The following is a 20,695-nucleotide window of genomic DNA, read 5'->3' as shown; positions in this document are numbered from 1 at the left end:
TGGTGTCTGGGAGGTCCACGGGGCGATGGTAGTTGGCCCCGAGCAAGAAAAGCTGATTGAGGATGGCGTCCTCTAACGCCGTCACCTCCACGAGCTTGCAGAACTCCCGGGCGTACTCGTAGAAGGGGAGATCGAGGCGAGCTAGGGCGGCGACGCGAGCGGCAATTTCCATCGCCACGAGGGGGGAAAAACCAGAAAACAAAAACGTTCAAAAAGGCGGGGAAAAACAAACGCGAGGAAAAAGTCGCCGCTCACTTTCGGTTTTGGGTCCGCTGTTCTGTCACAATACACTTTAGAGGAACGAGGAGACGCTGGAGAATACTTTCACAAGACTTTAATTCCATGAACACAGGAAGACGAACACAGGAAGACGTTTAACAGCGGACAGAGAACTAGGGACTGGGAACACTTTTTATACACACAGGAGGAGGGGATGACGAGACACACCTGGGAGCAATGAAACATCAAGGGAAACAGCTGGGACAAATGAACTATACTAATCAGGACAGGAACAGGAAACCAACCAAATAAGGGCATAGGAAGGCACATGGGGAGCAAGAAACACACACAACATGGAACAGAGTCTAACATCAATAAAATCAGATGAATAGATGAACAATGAATTACAATGAATTCGGCTATTGTGCACAGAAATCCATCTGTAGTGGCACTTTCAATTCATGAAACACACACACACGCATATTTGCCTTCTGCTCTAACACTGCACTCCTCTGATGATATTGGAAATTTGGTGTGGAAGTGCTAATGGGATTAACAGAAAGATTTGACCTTCTACTTTTCTAGTTGTTGAAAATGTTGGTCAATCTATGATGTTCTGCCTGAAATTGTGACGTTTTCTCATTTAGGGTCATGGAAATGCCTGCAAAGTGTTAACACTCTGATGTGTTGTGGAATATGTGTATATAAAATGTATTTTATGATTATGACATTGACCGGTCAATTTGAACCAATATCTTTCATAATTTAAGGCAGCTGCACAGTCAGTTTTCTAAACCGTTTTTGAAAAATCACATACCCTGCCTTTAAAATAAAAACTGTATTGTAAATTGTACGTATCTTGCTATGTTAGTTTCTCAACTACCCTCTGAGGATATTTACATTTATGCATGTGGCAGCCACTTTTATCCAATAAATAAATAAATACTTTTTTATCAGTATATTTTATCAGTATATTATATACTTTAAAGTTGTCCAAATGAAGTCCTTAGCTATGCATATTACTAATCAAAAATTAAGTTTTGATATATTTACGGTAGGAATTATTTTTTGCATTAAAAAAATGGATAATTTTAACCCATACAATGTATTTTTGGCTATTGCTACAAATATACCCTTGCTACTTATGACTGCTTTTGTGCTCCAGGGTCACATATCATGTTCATAATTTTGCATATGCAGTGCATGTTAGTATTAATGCATTTTGATTCTGTTACTGTTATAATAATCTTTGTACAAAGTTGTTTCCATTTGTTGTCCAGTGTAAAATATGGATCCTGTAGCAAAACCAGTTGAAAAAATTACAGACAAAAAAAAAAAAAAAAAAACTGATTTCTAAATCAACTAAATCAAATCAGTGAAAACTCAATATATTGAAAACTCTTTGTAGTAATCTCAAAATCAACTAAAAAAGTAACGGTCACAATAATGCATCAGGAAAGCACTTTCTTATTGGTTGCCAATGGCCAAACCGTCTTCTGGAATGACATTTGTTGAAGCTGGCAGCATGATGCATCATGGGAAGTGAAGGGGATTTGATAGCGGAGAGGATTCACAGGCCTTGTGGATGGAAACACCTGCCAACAGCGTTCCCACACAGAGTCATGAATATGAAGGCCAGCGAAAGTCTGAGTCATATGGGTCTGATGTTACCGCTTAAAACACACGGACAACATGTACCCAAACTGATTTTATTGTTTAGCACTGAGAAAATATCTGAGAAAAAGACTCTCCAAATGAAGAAATGGGGGAGACGGCTAGTTTAAAATAGTAGATGATTTGTGAAGATGACTAGTTGGTTTATCTAAAACAGCACGAGTAAAAAACCCTATCGCAAGGACAGTGGAGAAAAACAAGACTCCCCACGCAAAGCTCCTTGTTTGTTTGTTTACCTCTATTTATCCAAGCAAGTCAATTAATAATTGTTTTCTTATTTACAATATAAACATCTAAATCTAAAAAAACTTCTGCTTTCATCCAAAAGGGAGTTCACTGATCAACTGCAGTGAAAACAGAAAAGGCTAATTTGCTTCTGGAAGAAGCCATAAGATCAGTGATGCACGAGAGGATCGCTCAGCAGATGAATATTAATGAGCCGCATTTCATATGAACATGGGTTACAATGTGGGATTAAATGCTATGAGACTTCTCAAAGATAATGAGCATCAGTGATCCGGACTGGTCAGATACATCTACAGACCAGCCAAATACCATTCATCAATATTAAAATGAATAATTCAGACTTCATTGTCGTAGATAATCGCGTGTTGTAATTGAGTCCTACTGATTAATCTAATGGTCTCAAACTAGCGGCCCGCAGTATAGGTTCATACAGCCTCTCGGATGTTTATTCATGCATCATTAGTCTAATAAATACACAGATGTAACTGTTCCAATAATTATACAAAGTTCAAAACATTTCTGTCTGTTGTAACTACTGTTCAACCGACCCCAAACAGCACCTGCCTAGTGCTTCTCAAGCTTCTCATATGCAGCTGTGATAAACTTGTTAAAGCTTGTGAAAGTCCTCACCACGCCAGGAAAGATCTTCTTTAATCTGTCCACCGCGGCGAGAGCTTTAGCTTTCCCTCCACTGAGACAGTCTTCAAACTCATAGAGCGGCTGTCGCACTGGGTTCGAGTAGGAGATCTTCGCGTTGTCCACAAAAGTGATGTGCCTCACACCCCAGCCCTCAAAAACAGAACAGAAAACATTCAGTCTGCCATTCGCAGTATTAAAGAAGCTGTGACCAGCTGTAATCCCATTGAAGCTGCAGTGATACTGTATGCCATATGCATTACAATCACACAAACACACCACCGTTACAGATTTGTGTGCTTTAGCGACAAAGGTTTTTGTCAAAAAATAGGTTTTTAGACAAAAAAATGCACTAATCAATCTTTTTTTAAAATTAAACACAGGGGGTCATTAATGATGCTTACATTATAACATGTGCAAATTCACACACAACGTATCTTTAATTTGGCCAGAATTGCAGGTGTTTGTCTTAATATACAAGAAGTTTTAGAGAAAATATTAAATAAGTTGTTAATAAATGTTATTGCAGATTATAAAGTGTTTTATAATTAAATGCATCCGAAAGGTCATCTAAAATTGACATTATTATTGCCATATTATTGCCTCCCCCCCCTTCATTTTCAAGTGACACCACTATTATTTTGAGATGGAAGCATCTGCGACTTGCTTTCCATAATTACAGTGTTTGGCTTACGACTACTTCAAAAACCATTAAGAAGCGATTATGCCAAAGGCAAGTAAGCACTTGAATGACATAAAGCAAGCCAAGAAATCCATACTGAAGGCAAGGAAGGCTTTTTTGACACCTGTCAGATGCGATAAACAGTCGATAATCAAATGTAAATCAAAAGCAGATGGTTCTTACCATCAGTGTTCTTGCCACATTGCAGCCCAGGGTCCCAGCTCCCAGCAACAGACACCTTGTCGACACGACCTTATCCAGATCCAGAGACGGGACCAGCCTCCAACGCATCAGCTTCAGGTTGAGATCGACAGAAGACTCGGCAAGCCTTGAGGAAATGAATTAAATGTGTCACATACCACTGAGAAAACCATGTCAGAGTGTGTAAACTGACGCCAGATGTTCAGTACCTTTTAGGGTCCATGCATTCACTGAGATTGACACTTCGAGGTCCCATCGCTCCTTTAGCGTTCTTCTCCCAACCCACACTCTTTGGACATACTGCATAAACAAATTAGTACACATAAACATAATGCAACAGCCTACAGTTAAACCGACTTTTTGTTGTTTTTTTTTTTTTTTTTGCGACATCAGGTTTCGAAAACAATAGCTGAACGTTTAAGCAACAGATCAACTTCTAAACATTCCAGTTTGTTACACTCTGTCTAGTAGGACTGTCTCATTTGTGTCGATGAACACATGACTTCCAAGAACAATTCACCCAGTCCATCAGTTAACATCTGGAGAAGACAAAAGCTGAAACAAATCCAGCATTAAGACGTGTTTAACTAAAAAACGAGTTCATAATCCATAATAACTCTTCCTCCAGTGAAAAAGTGCATCTGCTGTTGTCTCTCACATCAAAATCCAGCCACATATTTGTTTAGAGCTGTTTAAACTTTTTTACTGGAGGAAGCGTTATTATGGATTATGGACTCTATGGTATTTTAGTTAAAATCATCTTGATGGATTTGTTTCAGCTTTTGTCTTCTCCAGATGTTAATTGATGGACTGGAGTGCTGTGGATTATTGTGATGTTTTTATCAGCTGTTTGGACTCTCATTCTGACGGCACCCATTCACTGCAGAGCATCCATTGCTGAGACACTGATGCAATGCTACATTTCGACAAACCTGATGAAGAAACAAACTCATCCTAATCTTGAATGGACTGAGGGTGAGCACATTTTCAACTTTCATTTTTGGGTGAACTGTTCCTTGCAGTCAAATGTTCATCAACTAATCAAGGTTTTTTTTTTTTTTTCGTATTAAAAATTAGTAGTTGATCAAACCGTATTGACTATCTGGTTTTGAATACAAGAAAACATTGAGTGAATGGTGCCCAAAGATGGATGCATCATCACTCATATATGTGGCTGTGTTGGTTAATTTTGGTGAGATGATGGTGGATTGCACAACGTGAGATCACTGCACTGGACTTTTTAATGCAAGTGAACATCACAGTTCAGAAGGGCAAGCCTCACTGAAGTGTGAAGACTTCTGAAGGAGAAGCACCACACCGGTTAAGGACAGCGGTGTAAAGACAGGGAGGATGGACTGTTTAAGAAAGCGATGAAAGAGGCCATCTATGTGAAAATGGAACGACCGGATTTTAATCAATTGTCCTTATCAGGTTCCTACAGCGCTGTCCGTTCATACCCGGCGGCTTCGGCCCAATTCACACAGCGATTCACACCACAGTACAGCGACTCCCGCAGGAATTCACGAGTCTGACGTGCGATGAGGGTGAATGTCAGGGCATCTCCACCATCAGTTCACAGCTGAGTGAATGGAGGATCTGAGCAGACAAACATGTCCCAGCTCAGGAAGAATAATCCATACTAGACCTTCTTTGACGTCAACAACTGAAAATCCTCACAGACTGAACTTACTGCACAGTACAAAGAAAATCAACAGATCTAACAGAAACCATAAACGGGTCATATCATAAACTTTTGTCTCTTTTAATTTTTTTCTCCACTCATAATGCTATTTAAAGGCAGGATTCACTATGAATGAATTGCGGCCACTGAAAGTGTGATTTATCTGCATGCATGTCCATGCTGGATTCCCGCTGGATTTGCTTTACATGCCCGGTTATTATTGTTCTCATTTATTTGATCATCATCAGCAGATTTACTACTGCCATGATTACTAGTGCACATCAACTTTTATATATAAATATTTACCTGGGAGGAAAATGTATATTTTAAAGCTCAGAAAAGTCATGCATTTCCAGAGAAACCTTATGTTAACTCACCGTGCCCTCCACTAATATTGGCACCCTTGGTAAATATGAGCAAAGGCGGCTGTGAAAATAAATATGCATTGTTTATCCTTTTGATCTTTCATTCAAATAATTCACAAAATTCTAACCTATCATTGAAGTAAAACAATTGAAAATGGAGAGAAACTCTCATGATGAAATACATGTTTTTCTCTAATGCATGTTGTCCACAATTATTAGCACCCCTAGAAATTATTATGAGTAAACTATCTGTGAAGTATATTCCCAGTCATATTTAAATTTTTTAGCACATCGGGGTGACTAGAGCATGAAACTGTCCAGCCACGACTTCTGTTTCACAGGATTATAAATATGAGGAACACGAGGGCAAAATTCTCTTAATCATCCATCACAAGGAGTAAAACCAAAGAATATAGTTCTGATGTGCAGAACAAGATCGTTGAGCTTCACAAAATAGAAAGTAGCTGCAAAGAAAAGAGCTAAAGCATTGAAAATCCCCATTTCTTCTCTCAAAAACAAACTCCAGCATATTCAGTTGTCAGACACGACTGGATCTTCAAACGGGACGGGCTTCTATGCTCAGATGAAACAAAAAAAATAGCTTTTTGGAAGCAAACCCAGCAGATGGGTTTAGTACAAACAGGGATAAAACGTATCCTATGCCCACGATTAAATATACTGCTGGATCTTTAATATTGTGTGCCTGTTTTACTGCCAGGGGTCCTGGACATCTTGTTCAGATGCATAGCTTCATGGATTCTATCAAATACCAACAGATAAAAAACCTAAACCTGACTGCCTCTGTTAGAAATCTTATAATGGGCCATGATTGGATCTTCCATCAGGACAATAATCCAAAACAAACATGAAAATCAACACAAAAATGGGTCACTGAGCACAAAATGAAGCTTCTGCCATGGCCTGAACCCTATAGAGAAGGAGTGTGGTGAACAGAAGAGAAGAAGCACCAACATGGAGCTGTGCATCTGAAGGATCTGGAGAGATTCTGGATGAAGAAATGCTCTCTGATCTCTTATCAGGTGTTCTCCAAACTCTTCAGGCATTATAGGAGAAAACTCAGAGCTGTTATCTTGGAAAAAGGATGTTGGGTGCCAATATGAACTGGAGAAAGCATTTATTTCACAATGAGATTTTCATCCCATTTTCAATTGTTTTACTTCTACGATAGATTCGAATTTTGTGCATTTTTTGAACGAAAGATCAAAAGGATAAACAATGTAGATTTATTTTCATAGCCGCCTTTGCTCATATTTACCAAGGATGCCAATATTAGTGGAGGGCGCTGCTTTCATTTGCAAAAGTCTTGCGTTTCCCCAAGGAGCTTTGCATTCACTTGCAAAAATATTGTGATGGAAATACCATGATATGGGAAGATAACCATATTTCAAAAGCAACATTTCTTGGGGAAAATTAATTTTGCAACAGAACGCAAATGTTTCGCAAAGTTTCTCAGGGGAATGCAAAACGTTTGCAAAAGAACACTGCAATACAATTTCTCCTACCGTTTTATATATTTTAGTCATCACCATGTCCCTTTAAGCCTGGGGTGGGCAACTCTGGCCCTTGAGATCCTCTTTCCTGCAGAGTTTGGCTCTAACCCTAATCAAACACTCCAAGCTAATCAAGGTCTTCAGAATTACTCGTTAGCTACAGGTTAAATTCTGCGAGAAAGTGGATCTCGAGGGCCAGAACTGCCCACCCCTGCCTTATGCGCTCTGTAAATGAATGATAATGCAAACAAAATCTAACAACATGAATCTGGATAATTAGCTGGAAGAAACTGACGGTTCATGTGACCCAACAACCAGCTACAAAACTGAAACCTATGGCAGGCGGTCTGAGGACTCTGTATTAACATTTAAATGGTGTCTGGCCTCTCCTGAAGCCAGATAAAAGCTGCTGTTCTGAAGCACTCAGGCGGAGATGATAAATTACCTGCAGAAGCCGTGAGGTCTGGGAGCTTGACCCGAAAGATGATGCTGTGCCGAATGGAGCGGCTCCCTTGTAGAGTGCTGTCTCTGAAGCACAGGACCTCCAGCACATCCAGCTGTGAACCCCTGGCATTCACACGCACAAACACACACCAACGTAAGCACACGCGGTCTTTGGAGTGACCTTAAACTTACCATTACAAAGAGACAACGGCTGGAGGAGTCAGTACAGCTGGAGCACTATGACATTCAACACTGAAAGCTGCAAAATGCAGCAGTATTTACAAAATCTTCCACCTGCACCGCATTTCCTAAAAATACATCATATTTTGATGTTTATTTGGTCATGTAAGATTTTTACTGTTTCTTTAACGAAGTATCTTAGGCTCAACAGGGCTGCATTTATATGATCAAAAATACAAAAAAAACAGTGATATTGTGAAGTAATAGAGTTTAAAATAATGTTTTTCTATTTTAATATACTTTAAAATGTAATTGATGAATTTTCAGCATCATGACTCCAGTCTTCAGTGTCACATGATCTTCAGAAATCATTCTAATATGCTGATTTGCTGCTCAAGAAACATTTATTATTATTAATGTTGAAAACAGTCGTGCTGCACAATATTTTTGGAACCTGTGATACTTTTTCCAGATTCTTATATGAATAAAAAGTTCAAAAGAACAACATTTATTCAAAATGGAAATCTTTTGAGACAATATAAGTCTTTACTGTCACTTTTGATCAATTTAGCACATTATTGCTGAATAAAAGTATTAATTTCTTTCAAAAAAATTAAAGAAAAAAAATTATACTGATCCCAAACTTTTGAACAGTAAGTTAGATTTCTATTTTAAATAATTTTTATCCATCACAAAATCCTGAAAAAAGTATCACAGGTTACAAAAAAAATATATTGTGCAGCACAACAGTTTCCAACATTGATAATAAATCAGCATATTAGAATGATTTCTGTCGGATCATGATACACTAAAGACTGGAGTAATGATGCTGAAAAATTCAGCTTTGATCACAGAAATACATTACAGTTTAACACATATAAAAATAGAAAAACATTATTTTAAACTGCAATAATATTTCACAATATTCCTGTTTTTTCTGTATTTTTGCAGCCTTGGTGAGCAGAAGAAACATCCAATCGATCAAAACACATGAAGTGACTAAGTATGAATAACTCCACAGTTTTTGGATATGGTGCTATGGTAATATGCGTTTTGGACTTGTACTACAGTATTCTTTAAGGTACTTTGGAGTCCCATGGTGCATATGAACATAGTAATCATTCAGTACTGTGATCTAATAAAGTACCATGGTACTATTAACATTGGACATATTGTTTTTAGGTGCTGCCATGGTATTTTCATAAAGGTTTCTTGGCTGCATGACTAATGAATAAGCAGCATCATGGTACTGTATGGGATTTGAGTGTACACTTATCAAACTGTAATTTAACACCAGTGGGATGTGTGTAGGAAAAGCTCATCGCAGACGTGCCATTGTTTTGCGAGGAGGATGAGAAGGTTTCTGAGAGGCCAGCCTGGATGTTGAGGAAGCGTGCAGGGGTCATACACGCCCACAGTAATCTGCCAAACAAATCAGGACACATGCCACATTATACCCACATACTGTGAAGAATTACAGGTAAAGAATATTCTGGGTTCATCATCAAGCACCACAGAACACAAATTCGACTCATTTCACCCAGAGTCTCATTATTAAATATGGCAATCTACAGCATGCCACAAATGTTGTTGACAGAACTGAAGTTATGGAATAACCTTCAATATTCCATTAATAATAATAATGCAGCTTTATACTGGAAATTAGGGATGCACCGAAATGAAAATTCTTGGCTGAAGCCGAACAAAATGAAACACAGGGCCGAATACGTTTTTTTGTGCGTTTTTTTACCCATGCAGGCCTATTTTGCCATTTTTTTCACCATTGCATAAATTAAATAGCCAACATGTGCTTTTCACTGTTTTGTCCTCCTTTTCAAATAAAAAAAAATATTACAAAACAACAACATTCTAGCAGACATTATACCAACAAAGCACAATTTAACTTAAAATTAATAAGTTAGTAAAATAATATTTTTTGGCCATTTTTGAGACCCCTTCTTGAATCAGTTATGTATTTTTTACTGTAAAAATAAGATACTTCTTTTAAAGCATTAGAAAATATTACAGTTCCCAGTCTGAACACTATGTGTGAGTGTTATAATAAATGTATTAATAGAGCGGTTGTAATTATTATTATCATTATTAGTCTTACTTTTTTATTTGAGTTTACAGAACAACAGTAAAATTACAATACTATCATTTATGAATGTCGATGGAGCTTTTATTTTGGCGGAAACCAGCAGGAAGTCCTCAGTACTTCTTTTTCTTGACAGCAGCAGATTTATAAATGATTCTCGTTATGAATTTGGGAAGATGTTTGTCGCATGTATCACATGCTTTTAAAAAATTAATAAAAATGTTTCTGAGCAACTGACGAGTAACACTGTTTCAGTGCAGATTTTCCTCGCGGTTTCGACTCTGAACCCAGGCTAACTTATAATGATTTTTGCATCTTTCTCAAACACTTTTAAAGGCTTCCACACTGCAGACATGTTTGCTGCATTAGTGCGCGCCTCTATTTGATCGTGTCACGCCATTGTTCGGTACAATTTACTCAGTTTTTTCACTTATTCGGTTGCCGAACATTCGGTGCATCCTACCGGACATTACCTTCTTTAGGTCTGGGAAGAAGGAGTGCAAGTCTTTTAGAGGAGCGACTTCAACACTTTCTTCTGTGTACTTGAGCAGAAAATGTGGGACTGCCGTCGTTCCACTTGAGACGCAGAGATCATCATACGCCGTTTGCAAGCTTAATATCTGTGAAACAGTGAATCAGTCCACCTCATTAACTCATGAAAGTTCATGCTTGGTTGGAAAATATTCAGGCAAGAACTGAAATGTACTCTCTAACATGTACAGTGGCTCCAAAATCTGGTGTAAAGAAGGATAGTGTGCCATTTAGAGCAATAAGTCAATTGAATCGAGGTGGATTTTGAATTTAGTGAATGCATTGGAAATGCATATACTGTAACTGAATTTGAAGGGTAATAAAATAACACATCTTCACTTACTAATGACATACAGTACCTTAAATATAAAGAGGAACATTTCCAAATACGCTTTAGTGACACTGACACTGTATATGGCACGTCACTCATCTTAGAGCATGTATTATGCATTCAAATAATTAACACTGAATTAAAAATTCTAATCAGCACATGCTTTCCATAACGCACTGACTAACGGCTCATTATCCTTCACACAAATCATCCTCGTCAGAAGTGAGTTATCAGCTCTTCTCCGCACCTGTTTGGCAGAGAAGCTGCGCTCTAATGACACCGGCTCCTGCTCCAGCCGGACCCCCTCCAGAAAGCAAAGGGCAGGAAAGCAGAACCAATAATAGAAATGATATTTCTTCAGATCCTGGATAAACAAAAGGACCAGTCAGAAACAATGGCTGAAAGGGCATTCATTTATAAGGACATTCTCTAAAACGCTGGCATACAAACCGCAAATGTCAAGAGGATGAATTTGTTTAATATTGAGGAGTCTTCCAGCGCAGCGCCTGACTGAATAGCGCTCCAAATCTGTGAAGAAGACAACATCACCAGTATTAATTATATGGACATGTCCAGAAATGGTTTCTGATATAGTTTATGCAAATGCAATAGTGTACACATTACGCATTTCAAACTGTGAAACACATTCTGGGACAAAATCACTAAACACTTTTTTATTTTAGTACAAAATCCTAGCATTTCAACTTCCGCCACACAATGTCGTTCCTTAGAAACGGTTGTGGTTGCAACAAAGTGGTTGCCGAGCAACACACAGACGCTGAAACAAAGGTGTATGTTTGTAGAGTAATTTACAACAGCTTCGAACGTGGCTCAGCCAATCAGAATCAAGCACCGGAACTCTCCGTTTTAATCTTAATTAATGGATTAGTTTCAGCTTTTGTCTTCTCCAGATGTTAACTGATGGACTGGAGTGCTGTGGATTATTGTGATGTTTTTATCAGCTGTTTGGACTCTCATTCTGACGGCACCCATTCACTTGCAGAGCATCCATTGCTGAGACAGTGATGCAGTGCTACATTTCTACAAATCTTGGACAGCCTGAGGGTTATCACATTTTCATAAAAGTTACATTTTTGCGTGAACTATTCTTAAAACTAAAATAGTAAAAAAAATTTTCAAAATTTAATCTTTAACTAATTAAAAAAAGTGTGTAATGTTGGATACTTAGGAGAGCCTATTAGATTCCAACGTTGGATAATAAAATTTAAACCTCATGCACTATACAAACTATAAATTATACTATGAGAACATATATGCAATATAGTATACTTAATAGTATGTCTTCTGGGACACAAATACCACCATTATTTTCAGTGCAAATACACTGGGTTTATTTATGTCTGGGCCTTATATGCAAATGTCTGCTGTTTGGCCACGGCGATTATCATTGTGTTATTACCATTTGCAGAAAGCAGGCAGTCAACGAAACTGTATTAAGAAGATTAAGAATGGCAGCAGTAATTTATCAAATGATGGAGAAGGATGCTCAGCATCCAGATACGCAGTGAAAGAAAGCACATAATTCATTCAGAGGATCTCTGCAGGCAGCAAGAGCAAATAAAATACGCTAGTATCAACAGGCACAATTAATGAAGAGTGATTAAAAGCGCTGCACCTCATTGGCTGCTTTATCCAGGAGAGCTCTCTTGTCGGTGGTTTTGAAGGCTTCTAGTGTGTTGGTGTTGTACAGAGTCCCAGAGGCTGCACTGCAGCGAGCCGGTGTGGCTCCATCACTGAAACATACACTATATCATTTGCATTCACTGATGCACTGTATTATTTGTATTGTGTTTTAACATCATAATGTAACCAGCATTGTATACGATTAGATTTTGCACCAACCAGGATCAGCTAACCATAACAGCTTAACACATTACAGCTCAAGAGTAAAACCGGCTTATTGTTTTATACTGTATGCAACATGATAAAAGAAATCAATGTCAATATATCGGTCAGCGGTAAATGAGAGTGTCTAAAGCAAAGGAAAATAATGTTTAAGAACACGTACTCTTTGTATTCATTTTGGTTATGGTTTTGAAAAACGTTTACACTACTAGTTGTTTAAATGTTTAAATTCAACTCTCAGATTATTTTCTAAACAAATATCATGTTTTTCGGGGGGTTTGTACCATATGCATTAACCAATGTTGACAGATGTTAACATTAATTTAATGTTCATGTTAACTAATGTGGTAAACTACTAGAGAAATGGAGAAGAAATGGAACCTTGTTTTAAATTAAATTCACCTATATAGTGATTCTGTGTGGCCAGCCGTCATAAATGTAAAATTAATTCTACTGAAACGATTCTTGAGGATTTAACTGGCAAGAAAAAAAATAATAATTTCACAAGTAACAGACGTGATATTGGGGCCATTATCCAAGGCTTTCAGAATAACCAGCTGCATTACATGCTCTTAATACAGAAAACGTACACATCAAATGCGCTGAACTCCAGTGTCAGGCGTGTCGGCAAGCCAACAGGATCACCTGCGATTTAGAACAAAACACTTGCATTATATTACAGCTTAAACGTGGCTCAAGTATTCTCGTTCAGCTCTGGAGTTATTAAATGAATAATTGGCATCTAGAACTAAACACTTCTGCATGATGCACCCGTGCTGATGGTGTAAGCAGACAGAAGAGAAGAGAAAATACCACACATAAATATATATATATAGTAGTCATATAACATCATATAACATTTGAAGTGGATCAAAACCTTTCATCAGAGTTGTCCTAAAACCTAAATGCGTTCTTATCATAGGACAACTTTGATTAACTTTTTTGATCCACTTCAAATGTTGACTACTGTAATATATATATATATATCCATACAGAAATGAAAATTGATCATTGAAATCAAATTTCACATTATTTGGGAAAATGCCTTAACTTTTGTCTAATCAAAGAATGAATGAAGACATACAGTAGATCTTAAAACTTGAATTACAACATGCAAGTTCAACCACAGCACAATATAATTAAATAAAGACACACAGTGAGACTGAATATACCATCTGATATTACAAAAAACAAACGTGCTTTATTTTGTCTCTAATCATCGACTATAAAGTGACTTTCATTTTCAGGATCTAAGCAATCTGTTCTGACAGAAGCCGAGCACTTAAGAGGCCACTGCTGTCACATCTCTTTCATTATTACATTCTCCAAGCTCACCGTTATAGTAGTAACCTTTGATGATTTTGGGGCTCTCGTCTAAGCGGAAGTCGTTGAGCTTCTTCTGTGTGAGCTGATGCCAGAATCCGGCCTCCAGGGCACTGCAGAAGGGGGCGAACTGCAGCTTTAGGGCAGGACTCGACTCGGCTTCCATCAGGACCGATGCTTTGGATTCCTTACGACACAGAAAACAAGAGAAACCATGCCCAGAGAGACTATATGAGACATGTTTATTCAGCCACTGAGTATTTTTATTGAACCTTTAACATCATAAAGGTGCTATAAATGCAAATATTTTGCCTTGAAAAAAATTTAACAACAATAATAATAATTATTTAATGTTTCAATTTTTCAAAACAAGATTATAATTTAAAGTGACAGCCAGCTAGCCAAGAGATATTTTCATCTTTGATAAATCAAAATAAAATAACAAAATAAGTAAAATATTTTTAAACAAGTAAAATGTACTCTTAAAGATATATTCCTCAATGCTGATAGCCTGATACAATGTTCTTATAATAACGCATACATTTCTTGTTCGATTAGGTTTGTGGAAGTTGGTTAGAGTTCCCTTTTCTCACTCCAACAAGCTTGGATGTCAACATTAATAAGAAACTAATATTGCTGACAAAACATCTGTACAACTAATTACGTCTTGTCAACGTAATTAAAGTAAAAACCTGCGCTGTTTAGTATTGTGATTTTAGTAATACTGCTTCGGTAAAAGCACCGAGTCTCTGTCACTTGTTTTTTAAACACACTGCAGTCAGAAGCAGCACGGTGGAAATGTAATTTGTGTCAAATACAGTCCTGTAAATGCCAAACAGAGAGTCAGAGCAACAATAAACACATATGACAGAAACATCACTTACCAGACGAGCGCTTCCTGGTTGAGGTCATGTGACCACTGTCAGCGTGCACGCATGCGCAGTCGGTTTGTTTTGGTTTCGTAGCAGAGCTAACGCTTCACAAATTACTTTAAAATTAATTTAATAAGAAACAGGTACCGACAGAATGGAAGCCAGCCGTGGTGGCGTTTTCGCTGGTGCTACAACTGGTTAAAGCTTAATATTTACTATTTTGACATGTTAAAAAACGCTTTCTAATCTTAGTCGGTGTTAGCATACACGCTTTTCTGCTAAATGCTTTGAAGCATCATATCATCCCGCTGAGGAAATGTTGTCAAATAACGTTAACCAGTCGCTTAAACGGTTTAGATGGGCGTCAGATCCTCTTGTGCTGCGTTGGTGTCCAAAGAAAAAGCCTTAGGGTGCCAAAACCATCGAATAAAAGACAAAAACCCAAAACAAAAGGAAAACACAAACTAATAGACAAGAGAATACTGACAAAAACTTATAAACGCTGTTCCTTTTCATTGTAACTGTGTTAGATGAATCAGTTCATGTGTCGGGTTCCGTGCAAAGCAAGAAGGGCGATAGTGAACTAGCCAAAAAATCCAGACTGATATATACTGTTACAGCATGACACCTTTACAACAGCTCTAACTGAGCTCCTGAGTCGGTCGAGATGAGCAGCATTCCTTCAGCTGGGACGTCCTGCATGCACAATCAAGGTCTTTTATCAAGCCTCACAAAATAGGCTATGCATGCAAATCTATCCTTTTAAATCGTGCTTAGAGTAATGCATTTGCAATGGAAGACTATCAGTCAGGCATCACAAATAAACAATAAAAATATGAAACTGTAGGTGTGTCAAAGTGTATGCATAACTTATAAACACTTAACATGTTACCATGCAAACCATGCTATGTCTAATTGTTCAGCTCTAAATATTGCGTCATGCTCGTGATAACAAACCTGGTAACTATCCCATGATATCTGCACAATTATACCAGAAAGGCACGTGATGTATCCGGTAAAGCAACAGGCATTGCATTAATAATGCATAAACACAAGTTCATCTACCTAAAGTAGTCACTTAAAAATGACAATTTTGATAACTTTACAGATCAAATAACACATTTGACTGAATGCATGTACATGCTTCGGTAAAAATGTCTGATTTTTCTAATTTTGGTACATTTTCCCCTTTGGCTTCTAATGCATGTGCCTTATTGTATAACACTGTTCAACATTTTGTTTTCACTAACTTTTAATCAAAATGATCAGTATGCCACAAATACGGCTCAAGCTTTTAGAGAGGGTTTCTGTGGGTCTAAAAAGGTCTTAAAAAGTCAGAATTCATCCTTCTGCAGTTTGAGGCCTTTAAAATATTCTAAATCAGAGCAGAAATTCATACTTTTAAATTCTTATATTCAAGTTATGGCACAAAATGTTGCAAAAAATAAATAAAATAAAATATATAAATAAAAAATCTTCCTCAGCATTTTTGTTTTCCAATGCAAACATCCTTAAATCGAAAATACATTTACAAAAGTAAAATGATGTTTTAAAAATTGAAAAATTTGGGAAAAAATGAAAACATCACTTTTTTACAGAGTGTTCAGAAGATATTTCCATATAGAGCTATTCAAGCCTTAAACTATTTATTTATCTATCTATGTATGTATTTATTTATTTATTTGTTTGTATGCAAAAAAAATGAATCAAAACTCTTACATTTACCACCTGCAGAAACCCTGTTAGAGTAATAAATGAAGAGTATTTAACATCAAACCCATGTTAAAGTTGTCATGTAAACCAGTGGTTTTCAAAATGTGAGTCATCTTTACTTACATGTTAATTTGACACTGAATAGGTTCAGTTGATAGGAATTGAATTTATATTAAATAGTTCATCCAGGAGCTCCATGTATACAGACGATTTGTGCATAGTATGCATACACCACTGCTTTCTTTTTAAAACTTCAAGGCCATTCTGAACATGCTTGATTATCATACACCCAGAATTTCAATGTTCAACTGAAGCTGTTTGCATGTAGCATCTTCCAGCTCTCTGCGGACATTGTGCATTCGCTTGTAACCAAACTCATATTTGTGTTCAGTTGATAGGAATTACATTTACATTAAATAGTTCCTCATTTCCCATTTACTAGACTTTCTACGGGTCCATCACAAAGACAGCACTGAATGCAGCATCGGAAATGATGAAATTACAGGACATTCGCCAAAGCACGCATCTCAGTTTATTTGAAGAAAACCATCTAATTGAGTCTGGTTATAGCAAGAATGTCACTTTTGTTCCAGCAATCACATGGTTTCGTAGAAAGTGACAGGCACTAATTGAGAGCTAACAATGCAAACTGTTAGAAGAAAACGAGAATTGAACGGGACTAAGCACTGCACTGCATTAGTATTATATATATTATAATTGCTTTCCCACAACTTGAAGTCTTTATAGTCCATTTCATCGTCCCCTCATCGCTGCACAGGCATGTAAAATACAGTATGTGTGGAATGCATACAAGCATTCTGCCGTATGTTGTTTAATGCATGTATTGTATATGACATAGAGGCGGTATGAAACGACATATTTAATCTTCACGTGACCTCAGTGTTACATTGTTCATCAACCAGAGATGTCCAGTTAATGGCTGCGTCCGAAAGCCATACAGAGGTAGGAAGGCAACAAGGCACATCCGAATCCAATGATCGTGTCACTTTCTGGTTTTTGATGAATCCTTCACTGCCTATAATATCCTATAATAAAAAACTAAGCATATGCAAGTTATGGTTGGTGCCCATTTTGTGTGTTTTTGACCAACTTTTTCCACTTTTGATGTTATTTCAAGCAAGTAATTAAATATTTGCTTAGTTATCACCAAAGCTTTCTTTATTATATTGTAGATTACTCCACCTTCATGCTGCCTCAGAAATCTGTCTAAAGTCATTTCTGTGAAGTGCCTTCAAATGCAAACACTGCCTGCAAAGTTATTGCCCGATAAGCAACGAACCAGCTGCTTAAGCTTTCAGACGCAGCCATTATGTCTAAAATGTTTTAAAGATGTAATTATGTGTTTTAATGTTTTAACGAGTTGCATTAGATGTTACAGTTTATATCAGTTTTATTCAAATCATCATTTTTATTGTTAAAAACAAAGATCAGGTGAAATGCATTGCATTGCAAATCATCCAGGAGCTCCATGTATACAGACAATTTGTGCATAGTATGCATACACCACTGCTTTCTTTTTAAAACCTCAAGGCCATTCTGAAGATGCTTGATTATCATACACCCAGAATTTCGATGTTCAACTGAAGCTGTTTGCATGTGGGATTTTCCAGCTCTTTGCGGACAGTTTTGACCAAACTAATATTTGATTAAACCGCCTGTAAAATATATATGCACCACACCTGCTATTTAAACATAATCGATACCAGAGGGCATTAAACACACCAAACCAAAGCTGTACTGACTGTACATCACCCTCAATAGCAAAGCTTCACGAATTATCATTTTAGTGTTGTTTAATTTAAAAGTAAGTTGCTACTATACCAAGATTACATCAGATCTACTGAAGCAGCAGCATAAGTGCTCAGTTTAAAAACACTCTGAATAAGTTCATCATATAATCTGATGCAGATTGCAGACGTGTCAAACTGACATTCAGCAATAAATAATAAAACTAACTAAATAAAAAAGGCAAAAAATAACACCAGCATGGCAGATGCACAGAACTGCAAACGTGTCACAAGAAACGCTTCAGAAAACACACTAATAGAGCAGGTGTGCTAACAGTTTTTCACCTCTCCTGAACTTTATCTATCGATATGAAATATCTTTTTGAACACCCTTTTGAAGTTCTCATTGCACAGCGGGTAAATGAAGGGATTCAAGGTGGAGTTGATGTACCCTAGCCAAATTGTGAACATGTGAAGGTCATGATGCACACAGGTCTCACACAAGGCCGTGACCATGAAGGTGATGAAGTACGGGATCCAGCACACCATAAAGACACTAATGATGAAGCCAAGCTGCCTGGCGGCTTTCCGCTCCTTCCGGATGCGCATGCTATGGATGCTCTGCTTGGACTGTTCGCAGAGCTTCTGCCACGTTTGTTTGGCGGGGAGCGTGTTGGTGGCATCCAGCGGAGGGCTGTTCTCAGCCCAGGGCGACGGCGGATCGCTGTGATTGCTGAGAACCGTGGCGTAATTGTGAATATCCACTGTCGGTGCGCTCTCACACATGTTGCCAACAGAGTTGGGCACTAACACGTTACAGTCGTTCGCATTCATGAACGGTTTGGGCTGAGCGTTGTTCTCGGACTGCAGGAAGGCGAGAGATAATGGTGGGCCTTCTGCGACGGTTTCCCCGTCGTCGCTCTGAAACGAAACCTCGTTGGGGTCTTGCACGCTCTTTCTCCTGCGTTTCGAAAGACTAAACATTGCTTTGGCCTTGTAACAACTCTTCCTCTTTGTCTCGGAGGTAGCATCCTCGTTATTGTCCCTCGAGCTGTAAGGCTGCTCCAAACTGTACTGATCCAGCAGGCCCTCGTTTTGAGAGAACACCTGCGAAGCCAGACTCTGTCTCTCCGAGGCTTTGGTTATCTGCAGCTGCATCCCGTTATGCAACGTGTCGTCTGCTTCGGTTTTCACCATCGGACCGGCAAAGTTCTCCCACTCTCTGTAATGATCGCGGACTGCGATGAAAATCTGCGAGTAGAACAGAAGCATGAGGAAGGAGGGAATGTAGAAGTTGAGGATGGCTGTCAGGACTTTGAACCAGGTCACGAAGCGGAAATCCGTGTCGCATTGGTTCTCCAGCTCTGGCTTTCTGTCGACTCGAGCAATCATCCGCCAGCCCAGGATGGGAATGATCCAGGTCATGGAGAGCAGCCACGCGCTACAAATCAGCAGCGTCGCTCTTCCTCGTGTCCGATACTTTAGGTACTGTAAGGGGTGGCGTACGGAGCGGTACCTGTCCAAGCAAAGGATGAACAAGCTGAAAATGGAGGCCGTGCTCGCCACATAGTCCATGACCAGCCAGAACTGGCAAATAACGCGACCCAGTTTCCACTCGTCCTCAAGAAGGTAGACCAGATTCAAGGGCATGACCGTCGCCCCCACAATGAGGTCCGCTATCGAGAGGCTGACGATGTACAGGTTCCCTACCGTGTGTAAAGTCCGTTCCTTTCTCACGGCAAAAAGCACCAGCAGGTTCATGATGACCGTCAGAAGGGACAGCGTGCCGAGCAGAATCCCCAGCACCGCATTGTTCATGTGATGGTGGAAGGGAGCGGACGCATCCGAAAGACTCGTGACGTTGGGTTCGGGGTGTTCTTGAAGAATTCTTTTCCCGTTTGTCGCGGTGAGTATCGTAGTCGTCTCCATTGGGCACGTGTCACATGATGTCAAAGTTGTGAGAAAGCACAAAGTGACTTTGGGTTTTCATATTCATATCCACATAATGGAGTTTCTGAAAAACAAAACCAGAGAGAATGCATCACGTTGAGTTCGTGTCGTGCGCTTATTGATGTGTGACTCACTGCGCTGAATGAATGGAGACATCCATATTTCCGATGCACTCAGTCCACATGTCTGAAATGGCATGCTCTTACGACAACACAGACGTAAGCGGGTTCATTAAGAAGCAGTCGCTGGGGCCATGGATGTTCAGAAAATATGTGAGACACACATTGTCTGGTTGCTAAGAGAGATGGTTTCTAGCCATGCTTCATCATAAATAAAACCCTAGACCTTAACAAACCCTTGCCTGTGTCTGTCTAGGCTCCCATCTCAGGTTAGATCTCTCATTGAATGCTTGTCTATATAAGCG

At 38.6% G+C, this 20,695-nt stretch overlaps 2 protein-coding genes across 3 annotated transcripts in view; both read right to left on the bottom strand.

Moving 5' to 3' along the window:
• Positions 1–15,493, bottom strand: part of LOC107750032 (ubiquitin-like modifier-activating enzyme ATG7) — a 78,022-nt gene extending 62,529 nt beyond the window's left edge. The window contains exons 1-12 of one of the 2 annotated variants that reach the window (XM_016565281.1): positions 14,873–15,493; positions 14,001–14,175; positions 13,256–13,310; positions 12,436–12,553; positions 11,250–11,327; positions 11,047–11,163; positions 10,411–10,557; positions 9,173–9,261; positions 7,661–7,782; positions 3,868–3,958; positions 3,641–3,785; positions 2,770–2,928 (exon numbers count right to left, since the gene is read on the bottom strand). In XM_016565281.1, the coding sequence (XP_016420767.1) occupies positions 2,770–2,928; positions 3,641–3,785; positions 3,868–3,958; positions 7,661–7,782; positions 9,173–9,261; positions 10,411–10,557; positions 11,047–11,163; positions 11,250–11,327; positions 12,436–12,553; positions 13,256–13,310; positions 14,001–14,154 (1,275 nt within the window). In that variant the 5' untranslated portion in view covers positions 14,155–14,175; positions 14,873–15,493. The remainder of the gene's footprint in view (positions 1–2,769; positions 2,929–3,640; positions 3,786–3,867; positions 3,959–7,660; positions 7,783–9,172; positions 9,262–10,410; positions 10,558–11,046; positions 11,164–11,249; positions 11,328–12,435; positions 12,554–13,255; positions 13,311–14,000; positions 14,176–14,872) is intronic. The other variant, XM_016565282.1, reaches the window with a different exon arrangement.
• Positions 15,494–18,672: 3,179 nt separating this feature from the next.
• LOC107750035 (histamine H1 receptor-like) lies at positions 18,673–20,427 on the bottom strand. Its single transcript, XM_016565287.1, has 2 exons — positions 20,406–20,427; positions 18,673–20,297 (listed from the first exon to the last, which is right to left on the bottom strand). The coding sequence occupies exons 1-2, from the start codon at positions 20,425–20,427 to the stop codon at positions 18,679–18,681; spliced, it is 1,641 nt and encodes a 546-aa protein (XP_016420773.1). The 3' UTR covers positions 18,673–18,678.
• Between the last annotated feature and the right edge of the window lie 268 nt (positions 20,428–20,695).

The sequence above is a fragment of the Sinocyclocheilus rhinocerous genome, unplaced genomic scaffold (genome assembly GCF_001515625.1).
Source record: "Sinocyclocheilus rhinocerous isolate Xijiao unplaced genomic scaffold, SAMN03320098_v1.1 scaffold542, whole genome shotgun sequence".
Classification (NCBI taxonomy): domain Eukaryota; kingdom Metazoa; phylum Chordata; class Actinopteri; order Cypriniformes; family Cyprinidae; genus Sinocyclocheilus; species Sinocyclocheilus rhinocerous.
The sequence above is the reverse complement of the archived record's forward strand: the minus strand, read 5'-3'. Positions and strand labels throughout refer to the sequence as shown.